Source organism: Rattus norvegicus, chromosome 2, assembly GCF_021556685.1.
Source record: "Rattus norvegicus strain SHRSP/BbbUtx chromosome 2, alternate assembly SHRSP_T2T, whole genome shotgun sequence".
NCBI classification, from domain to species: Eukaryota; Metazoa; Chordata; class Mammalia; order Rodentia; family Muridae; genus Rattus; species Rattus norvegicus.
Genome location: NC_141535.1, coordinates 61740119 through 61764271, shown reverse-complemented (window position 1 = coordinate 61764271; position 24153 = coordinate 61740119). Strand labels below are relative to the sequence as shown.

The following is a 24153-nucleotide window of genomic DNA, read 5'->3' as shown; positions in this document are numbered from 1 at the left end:
TAATTCTCTCAATTTCCATTTAATTATGTGCTCAGTACCTCTGAAGTTTTTAATTATGAATATTGGCTAAACTTATTTTTAAGTATTTTTGCAGCTATTGTAAATTGATTTTAGTTTTAGATCGTATCTAACACTGGTTTGCTTTCCACTGCTCTGTTAAAGCACCACGAGCAAAAGTAACCTGGTGTGTCAGCTGGTTTTATATCAACCTGACATTGGCTATAGTCATCTGAGAGGAAGAAACCGCAATTGAGAAAATGCTTCTGTGGGATCCTGTTATCCTGTTGTAGGGCATTATCTTAAGTAGTGGTTTGTGCAGGAGAGCCCAGTCCACTGCGGGTGGTGCTATTCTTGGGCTTTAGGTTCTATAAACAGCAACAACAACAACAACAACAAAATAAATAAATAAATAAATAAATAAATAAATAAATAAATAAATAAATAAAATAAAACAGAACAGAACAGAGCAGAACAGAAAACAGGCTGAGCAAGACATGATGAGCAAGGCAGTAAGCTCTCCCACTGCCATGGCCTCTGCATCAGCTCCTGTCTCTAGGTTCCTGAGTTCTGACTTCCTTCAGTGATGGGCTATGCTATGGAAGTGCAAACCAGTAAACCCTCTCCTTCCCAGTTGCTTTTGGTCCTGGGGTTTCATCATAGCAATAGGAACCCTAACTAAGACACTTGGGGGAAATGGCTAATTTGGTTTACACCAGGTTCAGGCCAGTCACAGTCTGTCACAATGCAAAGGCAGGCAGCTCAGGCAGACAGGGTGAGGGTTGGGGGTGGTGAGGATCTGAAGCAGAGGCAATGGAATAAGGCCCTGCTGCCTTGTTCTCCTGCTTTCTCACACAACCCAGGTCCACCCGCTGGGGATGACACCACCCACAGTGGGCTAGGCCCTCCCCCATTAATCATGACTCCAGAAAATGCCCCTGCAGACTTCCTCACAGCCAGTCTGATAAAAGCATTTTCTCAGTTAGGTTCCGGCTTCCCAGAAGACCCTAGCTTGTGTGAAGTTGAGAAAAGACTAACCAGCACAATATGCTGTCAATGAACACGAATATACTGATTTTTTTTATATCCTCACTTTTACTTAATTTACATTTGGATCTGACAAACTTCGCATTGCCTTTTAAGAGTTTTATAAATATCATACTCCACTCTCAGCAAACAGAAGATGCAAGTTCTTTGTTTCCACTTGAACACTTTTTAGTTTCTTTGCCTTCACTGATTGCTCCGCTACGATGTCACACAGAACTGACAGATATCCTTAGCCCAAGTTTCTAGGAGGTTTTTCTTTTTTCTTTTTTCTTTTTTCTTTTTTTCTTTTACAAAATTTATTTTTACATTTAATGTTGTTTTGCCTGCATCTATGTCTGTGTGAGGACGTCAGATCCCCTGGAACTGGAGTTACAAACAGAAGTAAGCTGCAGTGTGGGTACTGGGGATTGAACCGGGGTCCTCTGAAAGAGCAGCCATCCCTCCAGCCCCTACACAAAGAGTTTTTCATCATTAAAAGATGTTGAATTTTGTCTAATGCTATTCGCACATTTCTTCAGATAATCACATGGTGTTATCCCTTCGCTATTAATGTGCCGCAATTATTGACTTATACATCGTAAACAATTTCTGCATTCTAGGAGAAGATCTCCCTTGATCACGGTAAATAACCCTTTAAACTCGTTGCTGGTTTTGGTTTGCTAGTGTCCTGAAAGGATCTCTGCATCAGTGCTTATCAGGAAGGTTGGCTTGTGAGTCTCTCCTTGTTTTACCGCCAGCGTCTGCCTTTGGTGTCAGCATAATTATGATTTTATAGACGTGTTTGGAAGTGTTCTCTCCTTTTGGATTTCTTTAAAAGACTTTGAAAAGTATTGGCATTAGTTATTTACATGCTTGGTAGACTTCAATAGAATTTTACTCAGCTGTAAACACAGCATGAGGTATTTTCACATTTCTTTTAATCTCTTCTGTGATCCATTGGATGCTTAGAAGAATGTTATTTAATGTCCGTGTATTTGTGAATAGTCTGAAGTTTCCTGTATTATCACTTCTAGTTCTCCACTGCTGTATTGGGAAGGCCCTCAGCATCATGATTTTTCTTTTATTCTTCTTTCATACTTTAGATCCTGGCTGCAGTTTCCCCTCCTTCCACTCTTCGCAGTCCTACCCTACTTCCTCTCTCCCCATGATCTACTCCTCTTGTATCTTGCTTGAGAGAGAGAGAGAGAGAGAGAGAGAGAGAGAGAGAGAGAGAGAGAGAGAGGGAGAGAGAGTCTCCCAGGGATGTCAACTGTATATGGCATATCAAGTTATAATAAGACTAGGAACAAACCCTCAAATCAAGGAAGGATAAGGCAAGCCAGTAGGCAGAAAAGGAACCCATGAGCCAACAAAAGAGTCAGAGACACCCCCACTCCCACTGTTAGGAGTCCCACAGGAACACCAATCACCAAGTTTACAACCATAGTTTATACGCAGAGAATCGAGCTCAGATCCATGCAGGCTTCGTGGTTGTTGCTTCAGTCTTTGTGATTCATTCCTAAGGAATATTCCCCAGAGTGTTCAGTGGAGGAAAATGTGTATTCCGATGCCATTAGGTCCATAGAGTGTAAAGTGCAGTTCAAATCCCACGTGTCCTTGCTGATCTTCTCTGGACAGTCTGTCCACCCCGGTGAGTCTTGCTTCAGTGCCTGTGATCTCTACTGTAGTGTAATCTGTCTCTTCAGATCTGTCAACCATGGGTGCTACTGCTGATGGGTGTTTATCTTTTGGCAAACTGATCCTTTTGTCACATGCTCTCCTAGTAAACCCTAGTTTTTATGAATTTAACTGAAAGCCTATTTTATATAAGCGTGGCCAAGGTAGAGTTTTTGCCCTTTTCCCCTATACACATTAAGGGAATTTTGGAGGTTTTTGTTGTCTTTACTCTATGGCATTGCTGTTACCCCCTTCTCTACCAGGAGCATTCTTCCCTAAATCTCCACTTCGAATCCTGACCATCATTCAAAGCACCAGGCTGGGGTGACTTTTCTTTTAAGTCCTAAAAGACTCTTTGCTTAAGATCAATTTCTCCTCTTTGCAAAACTGATCGTAAGTTTTGCTATGAGAATCGTTACCTTCATGGAAATGTGCTGTTTTGATCCCTTGCTGGTGGACACCGGATGAGTGACCACCTAAGTGCTGCCTGTAGATTTACCACCCATTCTTGACAATGGCTAGGCAAGACGTAAGGTACCAGTACCCGCTCTTCTCAAGAGACTTGGACTTACCAAGGGCCAGTTTGGTTGGAAAAATCTTCTGAGCTGGCTGAAGCTCTTAGCACTGTGGTGCAGAAGAGAGACAGAGGTGTCCCACTCTGTCTCCAAACCTTCCTTCCCCAGGTGTTTGACCTTTATCTTGATAGGAAGACACTATTTTCTGCTTCCTCTTCTCCCTTTGTCTTTCATGCTGCTTTACCCAGTGAATCTCCTGAATTTGTAATTCTACCCAACACACCTGCTGTCTAGAAAATCCGCAGTGGAAACATTGCTGTTATAGCATCTTCTATTCTGTTCCTCGTTGTGATGGTATAAATGGCTCATGCCCACTTATAATTTGCCAGGCAAAGGGACTAGCTTATAGATTACTAGGAATAGGATCTGGTCTTTAGTCAATGCAATGATCTCAGTATTCAGATACTCAGCATCCGGAGTATCCAGTTTGTTAAATGAATAATAATTCATTTATATTAATAGCATGCAAATAAGCTTATATACTTAATATAAAGTCTAAAAATCACCTTTCTTTATATTATTTGTAAAATCCAATAATTCTGGCAAATCCCTAAGCCAGCAGCAGAAGCTGACCTTGGGAAAGCTGTGAAATACAGGACTGTTTATAGGACTTTAGAGAGTAGATAACACTCCCTGTTTGTGTTTAGAGCACTCAGCATTCTCACAGACTCAAAAGAACACATTACTATCCAGTGCGAACCATACTGAGTGAGTTACATTGAAGTGCATGCTATCCCTTGCTGGTGGATTAAATTACTTTCTCATTCTACAGAAACATAAATGTCCAAGGTCATACATTTAAAAGGGTAGTAGTACCAGGATTTGACACATCTCTAAATCTTTAGGCTGCTCTAAAGCCACCCTGTCAGTTATTTGTTGAGTGAATAATGCAGGTCAGTCAAGTACAAGATCTCTATGTGGACCCTTTGTACTAAACCTCAAGAAATGGATATGGAAGGGTAGCTAACAGGAAAGTGTGCTTACTGGATCAATGTGGTTTAATCTGTCTTTTTATTACAATGGAAAGGCTCTACACTTGTGCCTTGGAAGCATTTCTGGTCCCATGTGGCTTTGGGCTTTCAAAATATGGCTAATGAAACTAATGGAACCTTAATTTTATTTCATTTTAATTAACTTCATTTAAGCAGTTATGCAGGGTTAATGGCTTCTATATCGGTCAATATAATTCTAATTCTAATCTCTTCGCTGACCCTTTCCTCTGAACCTTGATCCTTTTTTTCTGGCAGGTGTTTTTGTTATTGTTGTTCTTATTTTGTTTTGTTTTGTTTCAAGTTGAAGCTAATGAACCTTTAAAATGGATTGACAGAATTATCCAACCAAGTCATGTTATCCAAATTCATGCGTCTACTCCAGTCATTAACTCAATGGCATTGTTGTTTGAAGGAACAAAGTTGTAGAGTATAATTCTTATCTAAGAGACCATTTTCTGTGACTGGAGGGTTCTCCCCTGGTCTAACTGTTACAGTTGACATTACCTTCCCCACTTTGATGCTTTGAAAGGAATAAGAGGAGAGAGAACACCTGAAGTACAAGATTCTCATTCCAACAGCTAACGACTAATGAAGGTTTTAAATGTTCAAATAGACTTCATAAAACTTTATATCAGACAAGCAAATACGACACTTTTTCACAAAGAAAAGAGTGACTAAGCAAGAACACTTCCCTCGTGTGGAGGAGAAGAAAAGAGAATTTGCATCTTTACCTGTCCAGAAGGCTTCTTGTTTTTCCCTCCCTGCACTGGCAGTCCTGTGTCTGCATCTCCATTTTTAACCTTCTCAATGGAACCATATCGGGGCATCCCATCTGCTGACAGTGACGAGCCCTGAGGGTCTGGCTGTAAGGGAGGGTCTGTTGCATCATCTCTGAGTGGGTCTTCAGGGATACTGCACAGGTGCGTGATGAAGCACAAGGTGAGAACCAGGGCAGAGAAGAAGAACATGACCTGGAATTCAGTGCCCAGCAGTTTTCCCAGCTCTAGATGCATCCAGTCTATGGCACCCAAAAGGTAACCAAGAGCACCTCCAAAACCTAGAAAGCAAGAGAGAGAGAGGGAGAGGAAGGGAGGGAAAGAGGAGGGAAGAAGGGAGGAAGAGAGAGAGAGAGAGAGAGAGAGAGAGATTAGCATATTCAATAGACATGTTTGTTTCCCAGCATGCACAGGCCTTCCCCTTCTGTAGAAAAGCTTTCTGTAGAGACCAGAGACTGACTGGTAATGACAAGACTCAACATGGCAAGAGGCTAAGGCAGTGTGAGTTCAAGTCCCAGCTCTAATATTTATTTGCTGTGACCTTAGTCCTGTGTGCCTATTATAGGGTAATGACATACAAGTAACCTACCAAGATGGTCATGATCTGGAAATGAAAACTGTTCAGGACAGCAGTGAACGCACAACACGTTGACACACCCTTGGAGATACCGTGGCCTTCCCAACCGGCATCTTCTATACTACTTAAAAACAACAAACAAACAAACTAACAAAAGCCTCAAATTCTTGACCCAAATGAGTCCATAAAAATCACTTTCTGGCAGCAATAAAAATTTTTATTATCATCTTTCCACCGTCAAGCTCCACGAGAAGACAAACTAGCTTGGGAAGGTCAAAGAACCTTGACATTTCTCTTCATCCCTACGGAAGTTCTAGGTGCATGCTTGCTCTCAATAGCTACAGAAATTCGAACGCACATTTAAACACAATTTCTTTTCCAAGTTTATCATCATCCTATGGGATTCTAACGAGACGGTTTCCTGGTTCTTGCTTTAGGCGTGTGGTGTGAACAAGGTGTTACTGAGACTCTGAGTTGGGACTCGTCAAAAGTGATTCCTCCCTAATTCTGACATTTGAAAAACTGTTATTAGTGATCCAATCTCTCCTCTTGACTTCCTGCTTTAAATACAGGCATTCCTTCTGTGAGTAGAACCTTACACAAATTAGCAACAAAACAGTACTGTGACTCAGATGTCCCTTCCAGTGCTGACATTGGCGATTTCTTTAAACCCAAGGCTAGAAGGGAGACACACCAAGAGATTTGAAAATGTGCAGTAAATGGCCGAATTCCTCTACATGTGTTACATGTTTGTAAATGACGGAATTCCAAATGCATTGTCTACCTATGTCACAAGTTTAGCTAGGGCTGCTTCTTCTGTCCAAACCTTTTCAGCATCAGCCACTGAGCATGCCTTAGCCAACACGGGTTGTTTGCCTTAGTGGGCAGATTTGCAGTTTTATTTGTTGAGTGAACTCCCATCTCAGACAATGACAATATCCTTATCAACCAGGGGACCAGGAAGAAAGCACAACTCAGAGTCCCAGTCCCCCACCCCCTGCCCCACACTCTGAGATGGGACTCAGATGATTGGCGATGGCTCCACTGACAGTGTGACTGCCCCGCAAGCATGAGAATTGGAGGTCCAATCTCCAGTGCCCACAGGAAATATCTGGCACAGAAGCATGAGCCTACTCAGTGTGGGAAGCAGACACTGTGGTACATGCATCTGTTAAAGGGGCCTTGGCAAAGAAGCAGAAAGGTAAAGAGTCACATGTGGAAGGTGTGAAGTATGTGGAAAAGCTTCACTGTAAGAACAACCCACTTTGGACCTTCAACTGGTGGTTCGGGGAGACGTATCTTCCACCTTAGACCATAGCCAAGTTCATCCACTGTCAATGGTGGCTGCTGCCGGGACTTATTCGAAGCCTCAATTGGCCACATTTTGTCACTATGCCAAGGTTGAGCTGGTTCACCCCCAACCCCTGGTGAAACCCCGTGAAGAACTTTTTCAGAGTGTGAAAAAAAAAATTCAAAGTGCTAAAACTGGTAGCTTCAAACAGCTTACAGTTAAGGAAGCCGTGCTGAATGGATTGACAGCCACTGAGGTGTGGATGTGGTTTTATATCAGAGAGATCATAGCAAACGTGGCATCGTTGGCTATGATGTTCGAAGATCAATGTTTAACTTCCAATTTGAGTTCTTATCTGGACGTACTTGGACCATGTGTAATGAGACTGCTATGTGAACAAAACTAGCTGTTAAAAAAAAAAAAAGAAGAACCCACTTCATTAAGAACTAGTCCAGCTTCCAAGGCTTCGAGGTTCCAAAGGTATTGCTTGTAGATTCAGTAGAATGTTTTTTTTTTAATTTAGAGAATACTTTATTAGTTTTTGTAATCAAACCCACGTATATAAGACCTTACATATTTAATACAGTGTGTTACCCCTGTACAAATGGAAAAAACTTAAGTTCAACATTTCTAGACCAATATGGCTGTTAATTTCTGTACAGTGCCAACTCAACACAGTAAACGGGGATACTTTTTTCCAAAGTTGACAGCACAGGTAAAGTTTCAAAAAATTCAAATTATATATCTGTATATATACATTTATATTTATATAAAAAGACCAATAATAGCAGTGTGTTATGCATCAACAGCAGCAACAGCTTTTCCAGGTTCTGCAGTCATCTGAACAAAACTGTAGAGACATCCAGCATACTCCATTAAAAAAAAAAAAAAGTAAAAAAACAAAACCGGAGAAAACAGCACAGTTCTGTTACTCTTGTGGTACCTGGCACCATTTTTTTTTTTAAAATTAGCTTCTCAATCATCATCTGGAAAGAAAACATTCTGAGCAACATCATTAAAAACAGCTCTGATAAAGCACGGTCACTACTACGTATCATAAAGCAGGTACAAGCTATTTTACATCCACAGAGGTATGATACAGTACTGTCCTACATCTATAATACTAGAGGATACAATTTAAAAGGCATTATTTGAGACTTGATTCTACTTTTCCAGCAGAGGGCCAAAGGATGGTGTGACACAGCTTTGTAAAGAAACATACTCTAGACAGGATTTCCTTTCACTAGTGGCACAGTTCTAAGGATTCATTCTCTCCATGAATGTCAGCTAAAACCGTTATTAAAAAAATGAAATATCCCTAGAACAAAACCGTATAACCACCGGATTCACATGAAGATGACCTAGTGGAGACAAGCTGGACCTCACCTTACCAACAAGCTATCAAATCTGTTATGTTTAAACAGTGAGACCACCAAGGAAGGAGATGCCAAGTGGTGCTTCAAAGCTTCGGACCACAATCAAACACAGCATCCTTTTCAACAGAAGCAGAAGCTCATCTGAATATGCTCATGAATGCTGACATCAACATTTAATCATCTCCTCACTCATCCAGGAAGAGGGGGAGATCAGTTACTACTGTACTTTATTGTGTTCAACCAAATCACCATGTTACAAAAATAGCAAGCTGCCATAATAAAAAATAATGCTCCTCTATCCAGCACCAGATAGCATCATTTTACTTTCAAGCCTAGAAATTGCACACTTGTATATAAACCAATCGAAGATGAGGATTGAGAGTTCATCTTGGTGGATTTTTCCTTTGATGAATATGAAGTGTCCTTCCTTATCTTTTTTGATGACTTTTAGTTGGAAATTGATTTTATTTGATATTAGAATGGCTACTCCAGCTTGCTTCTTCTGACCATTTGCTTGGAAAGTTGTTTTCCAGCCTTTCACTCTGAGGTAGTGTCTGTCTTTGTCTCTGAGGTGTGTTTCCTGTAGGCAGCAGAATGCAGGGTCCTCATTGCGTATCCAGTTTGTTAATCTATGTCTTTTTATTGGGGAGTTGAGGCCATTGATGTTGAGAGATATTAAGGAATAGTGATTATTGCTTCCTGTCCTATTCATATTTGGATGTGAGGTTATGTTTCTGTGCTTTTCTTCTCTTTGTTTTGTTGCCAAGACAATTAGTTTCTTGCTTCTTCTAGGGTATAGCTTCCCTCCTTATGTTGGGCTTTACCATTTATTATCCTTTGTAAGGATGGATTTGTAGAAAGATATTGTGTAAATTTGGTTTTGTCATGGAATATCTTGGTTTCTCCATCTATGTTAATTGAGAGTTTTGCAGGATACAGTAACCTGGGCTGGCATTTGTGTTCTCTTAGGGTCTGTATGACATCTGTCCAGGATCTTCTGGCCTTCATAGTTTCTGGGGAAAAGTCTGGTGTGATTCTGATAGGTCTGCCTTTATATGTTACTTGACCTTTTTCCCTTACTGCTTTTAATATTCTTTCTTTATTTTGTGCGTTTGGTGTTTTGACAATTATGTGACGGGAGGTGTTTCTTTTCTGGTCCAATCTATTTGGAGTTCTGTAGGCTTCTTGTATGCCTATGGGTATCTCTTTTTTTAGGTTAGGGAAGTTTTCTTCTATGATTTTGTTGAAGATATTTACTGGTCCTTTGAGCTGGGAGTCTTCACTCTCTTCTATACCTATTATCCTTAGGTTTGATCTTCTCATTGAGTCCTGGATTTCCTGTATGTTTTGGACCAGTAGCTTTTTCCGCTTTACATTATCTTTGACAGTTGAGTTAATGATTTCTATGGAATCTTCTGCTCCTGAGATTCTCTCTTCCATCTCTTGTATTCTGTTGGTGAAGCTTGTATCTACAGCTCCTTGTCTTTTCTTTTGATTTTCTATGTCCAGGGTTGTTTCCATGTGTTCTTTCTTGATTGCTTCTATTTCCATTTTTAATTCCTTCAACTGTTTGATTGTGTTTTCCTGGAATTCTTTCAGGGATTTTTGCGATTCCTCTCTGTAGGCTTCTACTTGTTTATTAATGTTTTCCTGTGTTTCCCTAAGTGTGTTCATGTCTTTCTTGAAGTCCTCCAGCATCATGATCAAATATGATTTTGAAACTAGATCTTGCTTTTCTGGTGTGTTTGGATATTCCGTGTTTGCTTTGGTGGGAGAATTGGGCTCCGATGATGCCATGTAGTCTTGGTTTCTGTTGCTTGGGTTCCTGCGCTTGCCTCTCGCCATCAGATTATCTCTAGTGTTACTTTGTTCTGCTATTTCTGACCGTGGCTAGACTGTCCTATAAGCCTGTGTGTCAGGAGTGCTGTAGACCTCTTTTCCTCTTTTTCAGTCAGTTATGGGGACAGAGTGTTCTGCTTTCGGGCGTGTAGTTTTTCCTCTCTACAGGTCTTCAGCTGTTCCTGTGGGCCTGTGTCTTGAGTTCACCAGGCAGGTTCCTTGCAGGGGAAAAGTTGGTCCTACCTGTGGTTCCAAGGCTCAAGTTTGCTCGTGGGGTACTGCCTAAGTCCTCTCCGCGGCGGCAGCAACCGGGAAGATCTGCGCCGCTCTTTCTGGGAGCCTCCGTGCACCAAGGTTCCAGATGACGTTTGGTGTTTTCCTCCGGCATCTGGATGTGCACAGAGTGCAGTCTCTTCTGGTTTCCCAGGCGTGTCCGCCTCTCTGAAGGTTTAGCTCTCCCTCCCACGGGATTTGGGTGCAGATAACTGTTTATCCGGTCTGTTTCCTTCAGGTTCCGGCGGTGTCTCAGGCGCAGGGGTCCTGCTGCTCTTGGGCCCTCCCCTACGGGAACCCAGAGGCCTTATACAGTTGCCTCTTGGGCCAGGGATGTGGGCAGGGGTGGGCAGTGTTGGTGGTCTCCTCCGCTCTGCAGCCTCAGGAGTGCCCACCTGACCAGGCGATGAGGTCTCTCTCCCACTGGGTTTGGGAGCAGAGAGCTGCTGCGGGCCAGGATCCTCGGGTGTGAGACTTCCGGTAAACACAGGAAGTGCCCGGTCCTAGAGGAATTTTGCCTCTGTGTGTCCTGAGTTCACCAGGCAGGTTTCCCGCAGGGGAAAAGTTGGTCCTACCTGTGGTTCCAAGGCTCAAGCCCGCTCGTGGGGTACTGCCCAGGTCCTCTCCTCGGCGGCAGCAACCGGGAAGATCCGCGCCGCTCTCTCCGGGAGCCTCCGTGCACCAGGGTCCCAGATGGCGCTCGGTGTTCTCCTCTGGTGTCTGGATGTGCACAGAGTGCAGTCTCCTCTGGCTTCCCAGGCGTGTCCGCCTCTCTGAAGGCCTAGCTCTCCCTCCCACGGGATTTGGGTGCAGAGAACTGTTTATCCAGTCTGTTTCCTTCAGGTTCCGGCGGTGTCTCAGGCGCAGGGGTCCTGCTGCTCCTGGGCCCTCCCCTACGGGAACCCAGAGGCCTTATACAGTTGCCTCTTGGGCCAGGGATGTGGGCAGGGGTGGGCAGTGTTGGTGGTCTCCTCCGCTCTGCAGCCTCAGGAGTGCCCACCTGATCAGGCGGTGAGGTCTCTCTCCCACGGGGTTTGGGAGCAGAGAGCTGCTGCGGGCCGGGATCCTCGGGTCAGAACAGAATGTTTTAAGAACATGGCTGTGCATGAGTGAGAGTGTTCATGGTGAATGTGCGTGTGTTAGTTAACCGCTTCGGCAGTGATGGCCCGAAGTCTTGGCAGACTTTCTTGGGGCTGGAAAGTGAGAGGTTAAAGTACATCTCCCTCCTCTCAAGGGACTTCAGAAATGTAACTCTAGAAGCCCCCCACCCACCCACCCATGAGGCAGTAAGACTTCCATGAAGGAATGACTGGGCAATGAATCCGGACAGATGAATTTGTCCTGTGTCTGACTCGTTTCTGCTTGTGACACACTGCCATGGTCAGTCCTCAAGACAGTGCTTTGAGGAAGTATGCAAGTTATTCACAGTGGCTACAACCTATGGAGTTGTCACTGGCACTGAATACATCAGTGCATGAACGAATGCAGGTACCACTGCTCATGGGAGAGATTCAGGATGCAGTTCCTGAGAGCTTCTCTCTCTCTCTCTCTCTCTCTCTCTCTCTCTCTCTCTCTCTCTCTCCTTCCTCCCCCCCCCCCAAGATCAACACAGAATTTCATTTAGTGTTTCTGTTTAAAAGCACTTTTACTATAGTCCATTGATACCTCAGCCTCCTTGGACTTAGAAACATCAGACAACATTTCATCACGCCACTCAAGGCCATTTCAGTTTCCTTTACGATAGGATCTCTAGCCTTGAAATGGTGATCCTCCTGCCTCTTCCTCTTCAGCGATAAAATGATAAAAATGATAGTCCTAAATAAATAAAAATGATAGTCCTAAAAAGTCACACTTGCCTATTTTGGGGTCAATTTAGGCAACAAACTCTCTAATATGGGGCACAAAACTGTGAAGTACATGGCACAAGATAATCGTTAAAAACTCCCTACTATATGAGAAGCAAAATAAGGAGGATGAATGTAATGTCTCCTTGTTTAAAGACACCTCTCCTACAATATTCTATTTATTAGCCTGGGAACTCAGCTGGCAATGTGAAAATTAGGTGACTGAAGTATTCTTCCATTCTATAAAGGTCCTCGATGTAGATATTGGTATTACAGATGACATTCTGGAGTGGACAAACGTGTGAATGGACTCCAACAATCATAGGCACTGAGTGTGTTTTATCTTTCTGCTGGGATGCAGGGAAGGACAGGTATAGAGAGCTTGAAGCTCCGAGCTGATCTCCCACCATCCCTGTGTGTGAATAAGAAAAGCAGATGGCCTGGAGGAAGCTGAGGATTCGTGGTCTGAGGGAGCCTTGTAAATAGAAAGAAAGATGATCGGTGCTGACTGTTCACCCTCACCACTAAGGCATGGCAGGACAGTGAGCAGCCTAGCAAATGCCATTGTGGGTGGTTGTCACTCAACCTACATATTTTCCCTCCCAAACCTTTGGTCTCTATACCACTAAAGCTTGGACGCAGCCCCTGAGGGGGAAGGGGGCATTCCAATCTGATTGAGGCCAAGTTCCCCATGCTGTGGAAACCTCCTTAACATAGAAGCAATTAGACTAAGCTTCTGACTTTGCAGATTCACAGCTGTTTTAGACACAAAATGTCATCCAGAGTTGTCCTATGCTGGGTGCTTCCTGTGCTGCAAGCTAGAAAGTGTACACTAAACCAGGGTCAAAATCATATTGTTCTTACTTAGCCAAATACATGTAGTATTTGGACAAGTGCCTTTGTCCAACAGTACAGATGCCCTCAGATGGGATGTTCTATTCCTGACAGATGTCTCTAGTCTGTGCTAACATGCCTAATCCACTAGTGGTTCCCACAGAAACACCTACTATAAGCATCTCAATGTTTTTATAAAAATGAGTTTCTCAATTTAAGCACAGAAAGTGGCTCACTAACCTAGGTGAGAAACTCCCCGTTTTCTGACAGGACTCATAAAACCTGACTCCGGTTTCTTCTCTTGATTCAGGATTAGAGATGAGTGCATTTCAGGCTCATTAATTGGTCTGGTTCCTAAACCATAGTTCAAGTCTACATAAGGTGAATAACGCTCTTGCGCCTCCTAGTGGCCACAATACCTGGTCGGTGCATTTGGAAACATTTCCCTTCGTCTCCAGGAAATCCACCCCAAATAAATAGTTTGTCCAGATTCCTTCTGCTGAACTTTTACAGAACTCAGGTTCCTGGGGGCTCATCTTTAACAAGAATCTGAACTGGGACAGACACCACATCTTCAGTCAACTGTTGTCTTGTTGATTGTTACTCCTCCTTTACGTCCTGTAGGGTGGCCTTGGGTTAGCTGCTTTACCTCCCAGCAATACAACGTAAGCAATGTGAAAACAGAAGATGTGAAGATAGCATATCCGTCACATCATATCCCTCCCACATTTATGCTCCAAGCAGTGGCTCAGAGCAATGAAAAGGAAAGATATTCTTGCCAGTAGAGACGTGTGTGTGTGTGTGTGTGTGTGTGTGTGTGTGTGTGTGTGTGTAGCCCAGGCTCTGAGGTCAGAACAAGAAGGCTGAGGAAGTTGGTACCCAGACTTCCAATACAGAAGAAAGTATAGAAAAGCTCTCTCCTGGGGTCACTGGAACCAGTAACAGTGACAAGCATAGAAAGGTAAGCCAAAACAACGAGCTCATAGAAATATAGGAGGGAAGGAGGGAAGCTTGGCAGTAGGCAACACAGCACAGTTAGATGCAAAGAACCAAGTCTAATAGTCTATGGAACTCCAGCTACCAACATTCCAAGGTTTTGTGTGACCTCGAGTAAGCAGAGGAGAGTTTGAAGGGTCTCCACACATGGAAGCCGTGATGGGTGAGACGGGGAATGCTAATGGGCCTGACTGATCACTGTACACGGTACACATTCACTGAAGGCTTCGTCACACCGAACCCTGTAAGGACGGATGGTACATGTTGACTTAGAAACTAAAATAGTTTAAGTGAAGTGGGGGGTGTTCTTGCTTTCTGCTCTGGCTTGTCCTTTCTAAGGTACCTGAGGCGGCAGATGTGAAAGTGTCCCATGGGCACAAACTTCAAAGGGAAGCCAGCTAATGAAACAAAACCGTTCATCCAACAATTATTCACAAACAGAAAAGGTTTAAATAGCCCCAAACATGAAAGGTGGTTCTTTGATACCGAATAAAGTTTGGTTAAAGGGGTTCTATCTGAAACTCTATTTTTAACTCTCTTCTTAGTCTTTGATTATTTGCCAAATGGAGCATTTTTTTTGTTTTCACATTAGCATTTTTTGGGCATACTTTGAAGTACTTTTCTGAAGTAAAAAGACACCAAGCCTAATGTGTTTCCCCCATCTTCTTCTGAAGGAAAGCAGTTCTTTTGCCCTGAAGCACTCGGTACAGATACAACTTTCCCTGGGGGAACCATCGAGAAAGGAAGTGAGCATACAAGTCTTCCCTTTGACCCTTCACACATATCTTCGTTCTGTACATGGAGCATTTGGCCAGTTTGTTTGCAATTACTGTTATAGACTCCCAGGTCTGCGGGGGGTGGGGGAGGATGACAAACTTGAGACATCCTGAGCTTGCACTGCAGCCAAGGGGAGGCAGGGTTTTCCAATGTCTGGTTCAAGTTTGCCACCAAGAGATAGTCTATACTGCCCACTGGAGTTCAACTTAGCACAGATATACTGAGGTAGGAACTCTCAGCATAAGGAAGAAGCTTCCTACCAAAAAGTGTGGGTTTGTTGACTCACTGGGTACAAAGGCCTCTCTACGGATAGATGTGCACATCGAGTGGCTATGAGTATGTCTACCACACCCAACACGGCTTCTGCTAACCTAGGGGCTGGAGAGATGACAGTTTTAGTGGGAGAGACAAAGGGAGGAATAAAATTGTTCCCTGGAAGCCAGGAGAAAATTTTTCTTTAGCACATAAACATACACACAAAAGCAGGCTGGAAAATATTCACAATGAATTCTTTGACACATTTTGCAAAGCATTTAGAACTGTTGATCTAAACAGTTTGGAAACAAATAAAAAGGACTTCAATTTACTGGGATGGCTAGATTGCCTGTGTGAATGTTGTTTATGGAAATCCGAATGGGCCCTGACATTGAATATGCCTTTGTCAGAAAATGCTTGCTTTGAGTATATACTGGAGTCATCTGTTTTATTCAGACAGAGCAGAGCAGAGTGATAAGGCATTGCTTCTGTCTATCTGTCTGTCTCTGTCTCTGTCTCTCTGTCACACACACACACACACACACACACACACACACACACACACTGTATGTGCTGCTTCATGTACACAGAACAAGGCATGCACATTTTGTGAATGGCCCGTAGTGATCCACGATTGTTATGAGCAGTGCAGGGGACATCATCAATAGGAACTCTCAACATAAACTCTCAGAGCCTTTAGAAACTAAGCTCAAATCGGGTGGGAAACCGGTGTACTGCCCTAGAAGAGGAGGACTTTTGAGTTTGCTCTTCTATCAGGGAACAGACTTGCCTGAAGCTGTCCACATTGATCTTCCACAGGACCAAACACAAACACTAGAGACACTGCCTGACATCCAGAGTTTGGTCCTCATAATGAGACAAAACAAAGAAGAACAAAGAAATCAAATGTTTCCTTAAGGCCAACACACAGTTATGTCTATTTTATTTAAGTATTTATTGGCTTTCTCCTATTTAATAATAAATGTCCCTTCTTCCTTAGTAATGGATCGCAGTTTGCTCCAGGGAAGTAAAGTGTTCCCATCCCTAAAAATGAAAAACTAAACAAGCCCTCACTTTTCAACCTCAGTAGCCTACTAGATGATCTAATTATGCTCAACAAGAAACAAATAAATATCTGTGGGGAGTAGAAAGTTCTTTTCTCATTTAAAAAGACCATATCTCTTCCCTTTCCTTCTTCCCTGACTCTTGTCTCCATTCCCCCTCTTACAAGAAACATGAGGGAACTATGGCAACCAACCATCATGTATCCAAGAGGCAACATAGGAGTCAAGTAACCAAATAAAAGTTGAGTTGTTACTGACATGGATGCTGACCAAACACCAGCATGTTTTTTCTCCCCTCAACTCTTGTTTAAGAAGAATAAACCAACAGAGGTGTTTGAGTCCCTGTCCTGTGAGAGTTGTCATGATCACCCCCTTTCCTCTGCCTTGAGCACCTGACACACACAGGAGTCAGGTGGAAGAGTCAGGATGTGGATACAATAGAGGGACTCCAATGGGATTGCGGACTAAGTAGCAAAGCAATGCGCACAGGATGCTGTTCGCCTCTGCATCCTCTCTCTCTCTCCGCTTCTCACTCATTCACACACACATTTTCTGCCCATACCTCCTTCTTTCATGAAATGTATGGTACAACTGGAGTGGTTAGAATGTTCTAAAATAGGAGGCAGAAAAATCACCAAGGCCAAGAAAAAAATTATATGGTAATTACCCTTTGAGAACAAACTGAGCTTTTATATTGAGAAGTTCTGGAGAGTTTCCTCATAGGTAGACTGAGCTTTTCCCTGTCATCAATTGCTCTTCCATCAGCAGAAGGGGCTGCAGGGATTTTAGGAGGACACAAGACAACAGATGTCTGCAAGTCAGGAAGAGAGGCTTACCCAGTCTGACAACACCTTGATCTTGGATTGCCGCCCTCCATCACTGTGAAGATTACCTTTCTGCTATTCAAGCCAAGCAGGCAGCAACAGTCCTGTGGCATGGCAGACCAGGCTGACCAGAGAACCCCCAGGGGCTGTGCAGCCCACCTCTCCCTGCTCAAGGAATCCGTTCACTAAACATTTGTGCTTTGATTATTTTGTGGATTGAGTCCAAGGCTAAGTTAGAAATTAAGTCTAATTGCAAATTAGGAAAGAGTTTGAGACCTTCTCCTTAGGAGGAGGGTGGGAATTTCAGAGTATTTTTGATTTCCAAAGGGACATTCTGAGTGAAAAATAGACCTTGAGTCCAGAGAAGAAAAAGGGGGAGAGTATGGGAGGAAGGGAAATAAATACGATCAAAACATGGCGTTTGCAATTCTCAAAGGATAAATTAAGACATTGTTAATATTAAAAATGGGAGGAAAGGGCAGATTCCCTCTTGCTTTGCATTAGTCTTTATTTTGATCATCTGTGATGTGAGTGTCGATGGTGAAAGATCCAGGAGACAGTGAATGAAACAGCCCTGAGGTCTGCCCTGGAAACACGTTGAGAGTTTGGGGGCACAGAGAATGTGGAGAACTAGTGGGAGGCAGAGCTTGAGGTGTGGGGTGAACACAGCCTGTGGGAGTGGAGAGGTGGCTCAGTGGTTAAGTGTTGTGCTTCATAGCGAGGATCAAGTATCTATGGGAGGTAGGCGCCCAGGTGAGGGGATGGGGTTGCAGTAAGAGCAAAGGTGAGACAGGGATCTTCTCAGACCCTGGCTTTATTCTGCAGCATTTTCATCTCCAAGCACATGGAGGTTAGGGGCCTCCTTCCACCCTCTGTGTCATGGCTGTCCTTCTGCCTTCTTTAAAAGCGGTAGGAATAGTTTGCTGCACTAGGTAGTCTCGTCTCTTCATAGTTTCACTACTCAAATATTTCCAGAACGACGAGACTAGACTAGATGGCTTCACATGCAGGAACTAATACTGGTTCTGGGGGTAGGGACCCGCATGGCCATGGATGGAGCTAGGATTCCTCAACATTTAAGTACACGTGGCTTGATTATGAGGACAATATAATTAAGTGGTCTGATGGGGCCCAGCAGCTAGATATAAAAATCTCCCTGACTTGGGGTCCTGCCCTCACTTAAAGTGTTAACAGGGTCTAGCTCCTACCTGGTGTGCTACTGCTTGGGAAATACCCCAGTGGCAATCAAGGCTGAAAAACAGCCTCCTAGGGATTGAAAGAGCCCAATGCCCACCCGGCATGGACATTTATAAGTGAACAGATTGATTTCTTTATATACTGAAGAACTCTTGAAGGTGGTGGAGTTCCGTTTGCTCGATTTAATTCTAGTTTTGGTTTCAAATGTATCTTTTAGGACACCTGGGGTCCTTATCAAACAAAATGCCAATTCCTGAGATGGACTGAATCAGTGTAAGAGGAGGAAGGACCCAGAAACCTGCATTTTCAACACATCCCTAGTAAGCTGACGCTGAGTGACAAATGAGTGCCCGAGGGTCACCGCTTTAAAGAGAATGTTCAGTGCATGGGGTGCCTTTCTTCTGGACACGTTTCTACAGTGTTCTGAAGAAACTCTTTATGTAAACTTCCTTCTCAGGAACTCTGTAGCCCCAGTCATGAGCTTACTTTGTTCAGAAAAATGAACCGAGACGGAGCAGAGCGCGTGATAGGCACTTCCTGTCAACTGTTCCATTCATTCAAAAGGTTCTAAGAGCAGAGACACTGGCTGCTTCCGCTGGCTGGATTTCTCCCTGTCTGCAAAGCTGGTGGAGAGGCTTTCTGGAATATTCCCTACCTGTGAAGAGGGCATGGTAGTGGAGGCCCTTCTCCTTGTCCTGGTGGGAGCAGACATCAAATAAGTAGGCTTTGATGGGCCCATCGATGAAGTCAGCAGAAAAATCGAAGAGAACCACACCTATCATGGTGATGCTTATGGCCCAGACCAGTTTCTGCCTCGGGTTAGCAACCAAAGCTAAAAGAAAAACAAACATTGGTCTTCTCAATCATGTTTTAGAACAACCCATATATTTTTTAATTTCACTTAAACTCTCATCGAACCGCCTTGCTTTTGGTTTCGTTGGCTGGGTTTTACATCTAAAAATGGTGCTTTTTTTCAAGTTAAAGTAGCAATTGGATGCCTAGGAAAGACAAACACATAGGCAGAAAGTAAGTTAGTGGCTGCCCAGTTCCAGTCCATAGGAGAAAATAAGGAGTAATGACTAGTGGTGACTTTCTTTGGGGAGGGGTATGAAAATATTCTAGAAATAGAGCGGTGATGGTGACTCATTCTCGGGATTGTTCTAAAAAGGACCAGGTTACACATTTTATCAGAGTATTCTGGGATTTTAACAACATCTCCTTAAATTAAAAATAATAACAATATGAAATAACCTGAATAAAATTCTTCAGATCCCAGCTCTGGTGATGGTTACTCTCCGGGGCATCCCCTTTATGCATGTGCAGACCCACAGTTGTACAGAGGTACACAAACTCTGGAGTTCCTGACTGCCATCCTAACTGTTTTGTCAAAATACACATTGCTGGCCTCATTTCCCAGGACTCTGACTTGGCTGGTATAAGGGACGGAGTAGGAGAGCTTGTAGCCCTGTAGCCCTTGGATACACACTTTGGAATGACCCAGACTATTGAAAACCATGTCCATCTTCAACCGACCCTCTCCGGTTCCTTTGGTTTATGGAGATAGCCACTGTGGTACTTTTAACACATAAGATTCACTCTATCGGTACACTCTATCCATCTACCTAATCTGTCAGGAATGACATAGATGTTTCCCTGGCCTACAGTTTGTTAACCTAAGAGTGGTGTGTAGGATACGAACATGTTTGAAGCATTGCAGTATAAAGGTAAGTGAAAAATAAACATATCCTCTCTTTCTTACCTCCAGTACATATCTTATATTTCTTATTTATATCTTACATTTCTGTACATCCTCCTAAATATAGACAAATGGTACCTGCTGGTGCTGTATCATACTCATTCATTCTGCTGGCATAAATGGTCTTAAAATATGTGGCCCCTCATGATTTTTTTTCCCAATGTACTGCCACCAACTACATAGACGTTAGTAGCTGATTTGCAGCTAGAAATATTGCTTTAACGCCAAATTTGGTGTCCAGGATTTGCAATGCAAAAATGCTCCCAGAGCTGACAGGCCTGTGTCCTGCACCAATTAAAATGTTAAGCACCCAGAATTAAGCCTTATTTTACGTAGCAGGTGGTGTGTTACAGAAGCTTATAGCTGGACAATTTAACAAAGTCTTCCATGAGGCATAATAGGTTCAAAAATCCTTCAACTGATAAATAAGTAAAAATAATTTTAATAATATAATTCGATGAAGTAGATATAAGTTCAATCCTATTTAAAAACCTCACAATAATAAAAGGCAGTGTCGTGATGGTTCCGGAAGCAAAAGTCCCTCAACCACAGGTTTGGGGTCATTCAGAGGTAGGAGGGAGGTCACTGCAGGCTGGACGAGGTCATTAGTTCTAGCCATTTTCTATTAGGCATTAAAACACGCTGATGGCATTTTAACCCAGCACCTAACTATTGGGTCTGTCCGATCCACTTACCTGATACAGCAGCATCTCCATTGAGGTACAGAGCCATTCCCAAGAGCATCATGACACCCAGAGTCAGGATGTAGGGTCTCCGGCGACCCCACCTGGCTCTGCAGTGATCACTAGCTGACCCTACCACAGGCTGGAGCAGGAATCCCAGGATGGGACTAAGGAGCCACACCATGCTGTACAGACTCTTAGGCAGGCCCACGCTGAGCAGAACTGGAGTCACGTAAGCTGCCTCCACCGCATAGCAAAACTCTCGGCCGAACATGGCCATGCTGTGCATGACGAGTCTCCCCGAGGATCTCTTGGGTTGTTCCGCAGACCCAAAGGGGCAATCCTCAGCTAAGGATTGATAGGCACGGGTGTCAGTTGGCCCATTGCTTCCACTCATGACCACGGAGAGGGTAACTTTCCAGCGCGGTCCTCAGATTTGTGCTCCAAACCGGGTCTGACATGAAGCCTGTCTGAGCAGCCAACGGAGATGGGGAGGCTGGAGGAGGGGCTGAAATTCTTTCATGCTCCAAGATCACAAGTTACGATGAGAAGCAAAGGGGGCGTTGGCACTCAGAAGCATGACAGAGATTAGCTGTTGTGAGCCCTCTGGGTCCTTAGAATGCTCGCGTTTTTCTAAAGATTGTTCTTCACTCGGCCTCTCTCTCTCTCTCTCTCTCTCTCTCTCTCTCTCTCTCTCTCTCTCTCTCTCACACACACACACACACACACACACACACACACACACACAAAATTGCACACTTCTTAGTTTCATAGTTTTAAAATAATAAAGTTTCTTTATACAGAGACTAAGTTAAAATGTAAATAATTGAATAATTTCTATACACTTCTTTCTAGAGATCTGGATATTTTGTTTTCCTGAACTCACATTTCTGGATATTCTGTTTTCCTGAATTCACATTTTTCTGGATATTTTGTTTTCCTGAACTCACATTTCTGGATATTCTGTTTTCCTGAATTCACATTTTCTGGATATTCTGTTTTCCTGAATTTACATTTTCTACCCAGGGCTTAAAAGACAAATTAACTAGAGTTAAATCTGCGGGGCACCCTAGCCTTCACTCCAATCATTAGCTGCCACATAACTCTCGAATGTTTCTCTCGAACTTGGTGCATTTTCTGTATTTTTACAAACTTTATTAACTAGCCTTGCTCTTCAGGACAGAGATAAGGTCGATTTTGGTCATTATGGCATCTCCAGCATCTAGCCTGGCACTTCCTAGCCCCCCCACCCCAAATATTTGCTAATAAATAGAAGTTGAATGAATAGAGTATATATAGTCTGTTTTGTACCAGTCACTGCCTACTTTGCTTGGCCCTATGGGACTACATTTCCCAGACTTCCTTGTTCTCTGACTTCTAGGTATATTTGGGCAACAAGAAGCTTTGGTGAAAAGCCAGGGGCAGAAGAGAGAGAAAAAAGAGAGTATATCCCAATTTTCTTCATTCTGGGATATCTTTGGCATTAACTGAATGTTCATCTACCATCTATTAGCCACACTGGACTGCTGGGTCTCCTTAACTCTCCATTGTTCCTGGAGCCGTAGACATAGTCCTGGCTCCTTGATTCTCGGTTCTGCTCATACCTGGATGACCTCACTATGTTACTATATTTCTCATAATGGTGTGTGTGTGTGTGTGTGTGTGTGTGTGTGTGTGTGTGTGTGTGTGGAGAGAGAGAGCCTGTTACTATATTTCTAATTACTATATTACTAATGTTACCGTATTACATTGATTTTTTTTTATCATCAATGCATTCTTCTAATTAAATTTTCTCTGTTTTAAAGACCAAGTGAGTCACATTTACCTTATTGGACCAGGCAGGGAAAATCTTTTAGGAAAAATGAGGCCTTTAAAAATAGTTCAGGAGTAAGACATGGAGTCAGAACCTTAAAGATTAAATCCTTGGTGCTCCTCTTCTTTGCTCTTTCTAGGTATGATCCTAATTTGATGTTCCTCAAACTGTGTAGCAAGGCACCCACACATTATTCACAACTCAGTTGCATAGCTCAGAATATTTAAAATTTGAAACCAAATCAACAGTAAAACAATGTCTTGGCAGCAAATTTGAGGCAGTTCAAGCTTTCATGGTGAGACCACTCTATAATCCTGCAATTTCTTTTTTGTGAAGCTGGGTTTCCAGGTTTCCTAAAGTCATTGTGAAGAAGGAGGAGGAGGAAGAAGGAAGAAGGGAGGAAGGGAGGGCGGGAGGATGGAAGGAAGAGCAACCTATACATTGTATAGGAGTGGCCTTGTTGTCTGCCTCCCCAACATCCATTCTCCATCTTGACAGAACTTGGGTTAGATTCTAGAACTGTGTGGCCCTCTCACACCTCAGTGTGTCAGGAAGGTGAGCCTATAGCAGCTTTAAAAACTGGGCGGTGTTACGCAAGGATTATCTTACTGATCTGCCAAACATTGGTGTAAGAACGCCAATGATTGCACCCGTCAGCACACAGGACAAGGTTGATTCAGGGTCCCTGAGACCTTCTCTTCAAGGCTGCCGGCACCGGCCTACGGAGGGCTAGGCATAGAGGGTGCAAAGCTTGAAGAATGGGAAACTGCAGGGAAATGGGGCTGGAGGGACTCCATGCAGCTCACCTTAGAACTCCTTGTTTCCCTGGACTCTGTTGTAAATCAAAGGTACCCATTTAAACACACACCACACACACACACACACACACACACACACACACACACACACACACACACACAGCATTTCCTGAAGCTGAAAGCACCCTGATTTATGCAGGGAAAAATTTTGCAATTTTGTAAACGAACAAATGCAATGTCCTTGTTATTGAAGTCTGGGTTAAACCTGAAAGAGTATGGACACAGATAAGTGGTCTGGATGCACCTGTCACCTGTTTCATGTGATCTGTCCTTGTAATTTGGGGTACCTCATTACTTCTCACATGGTACCAAAATATATATTTAATAATACATTCAGCAATATAACTCCTTTCCCCCAGGTTTCCCTATCCTCGGTTACCTGCTTCTTTCCCATTCTTCTCAAGGCTCATGCCTCTTCTTTTCTGACCAGACTCTTATAGATAAATCTTCACTTTTTCACAAAGACAACTTTTCAAAAAAAAAAGATATAAAGTATAGAAATTTCTGCACAGAGTTTTAGATTGGCAGAAAGCAGAAATCACGTGTTATTAACATGCTACTAACTTTACTCATATAGTTATTTTTTTTAATTCACAATCTACCAAAATAGTTTCTCACTCACTATACATAGTCACCTAAAGACAGAAATCAACATCTCACCTAATTTAATCACAGATTTTAACCAATTTGCATTTATTGTTTCCCTAACTAATCCACTGAACAGAATCTTTTCTGGGAACATATTGTAACAGTAACCACGATTTGATGGCCTCTTACCTCTGAAACTTAGCAAAAGTAAATCCTCCCCATATTACCTATCTCAGTATTGTGGCCACAACAGGAAGCAAAAGCAACTAAGTAAGGTGACATCTTGGAGTTTTTTTCTCCATCTT

General features: G+C 43.1%; 1 protein-coding gene across 1 annotated transcript in view; it reads right to left on the bottom strand.

Annotated features, from left to right (window-relative positions):
• Positions 1 to 21135, bottom strand: part of Slc45a2 (solute carrier family 45, member 2) — a 34450-nt gene extending 13315 nt beyond the window's left edge. Inside the window, 3 exon segments of the mRNA NM_001107653.1 lie at positions 4999 to 5324; positions 18846 to 19022; positions 20642 to 21135. Of these exon segments, the coding sequence (NP_001101123.1) occupies positions 4999 to 5324; positions 18846 to 19022; positions 20642 to 21026 (888 nt within the window). The 5' untranslated portion in view covers positions 21027 to 21135.
• Positions 21136 to 24153: the final 3018 nt, after the last annotated feature.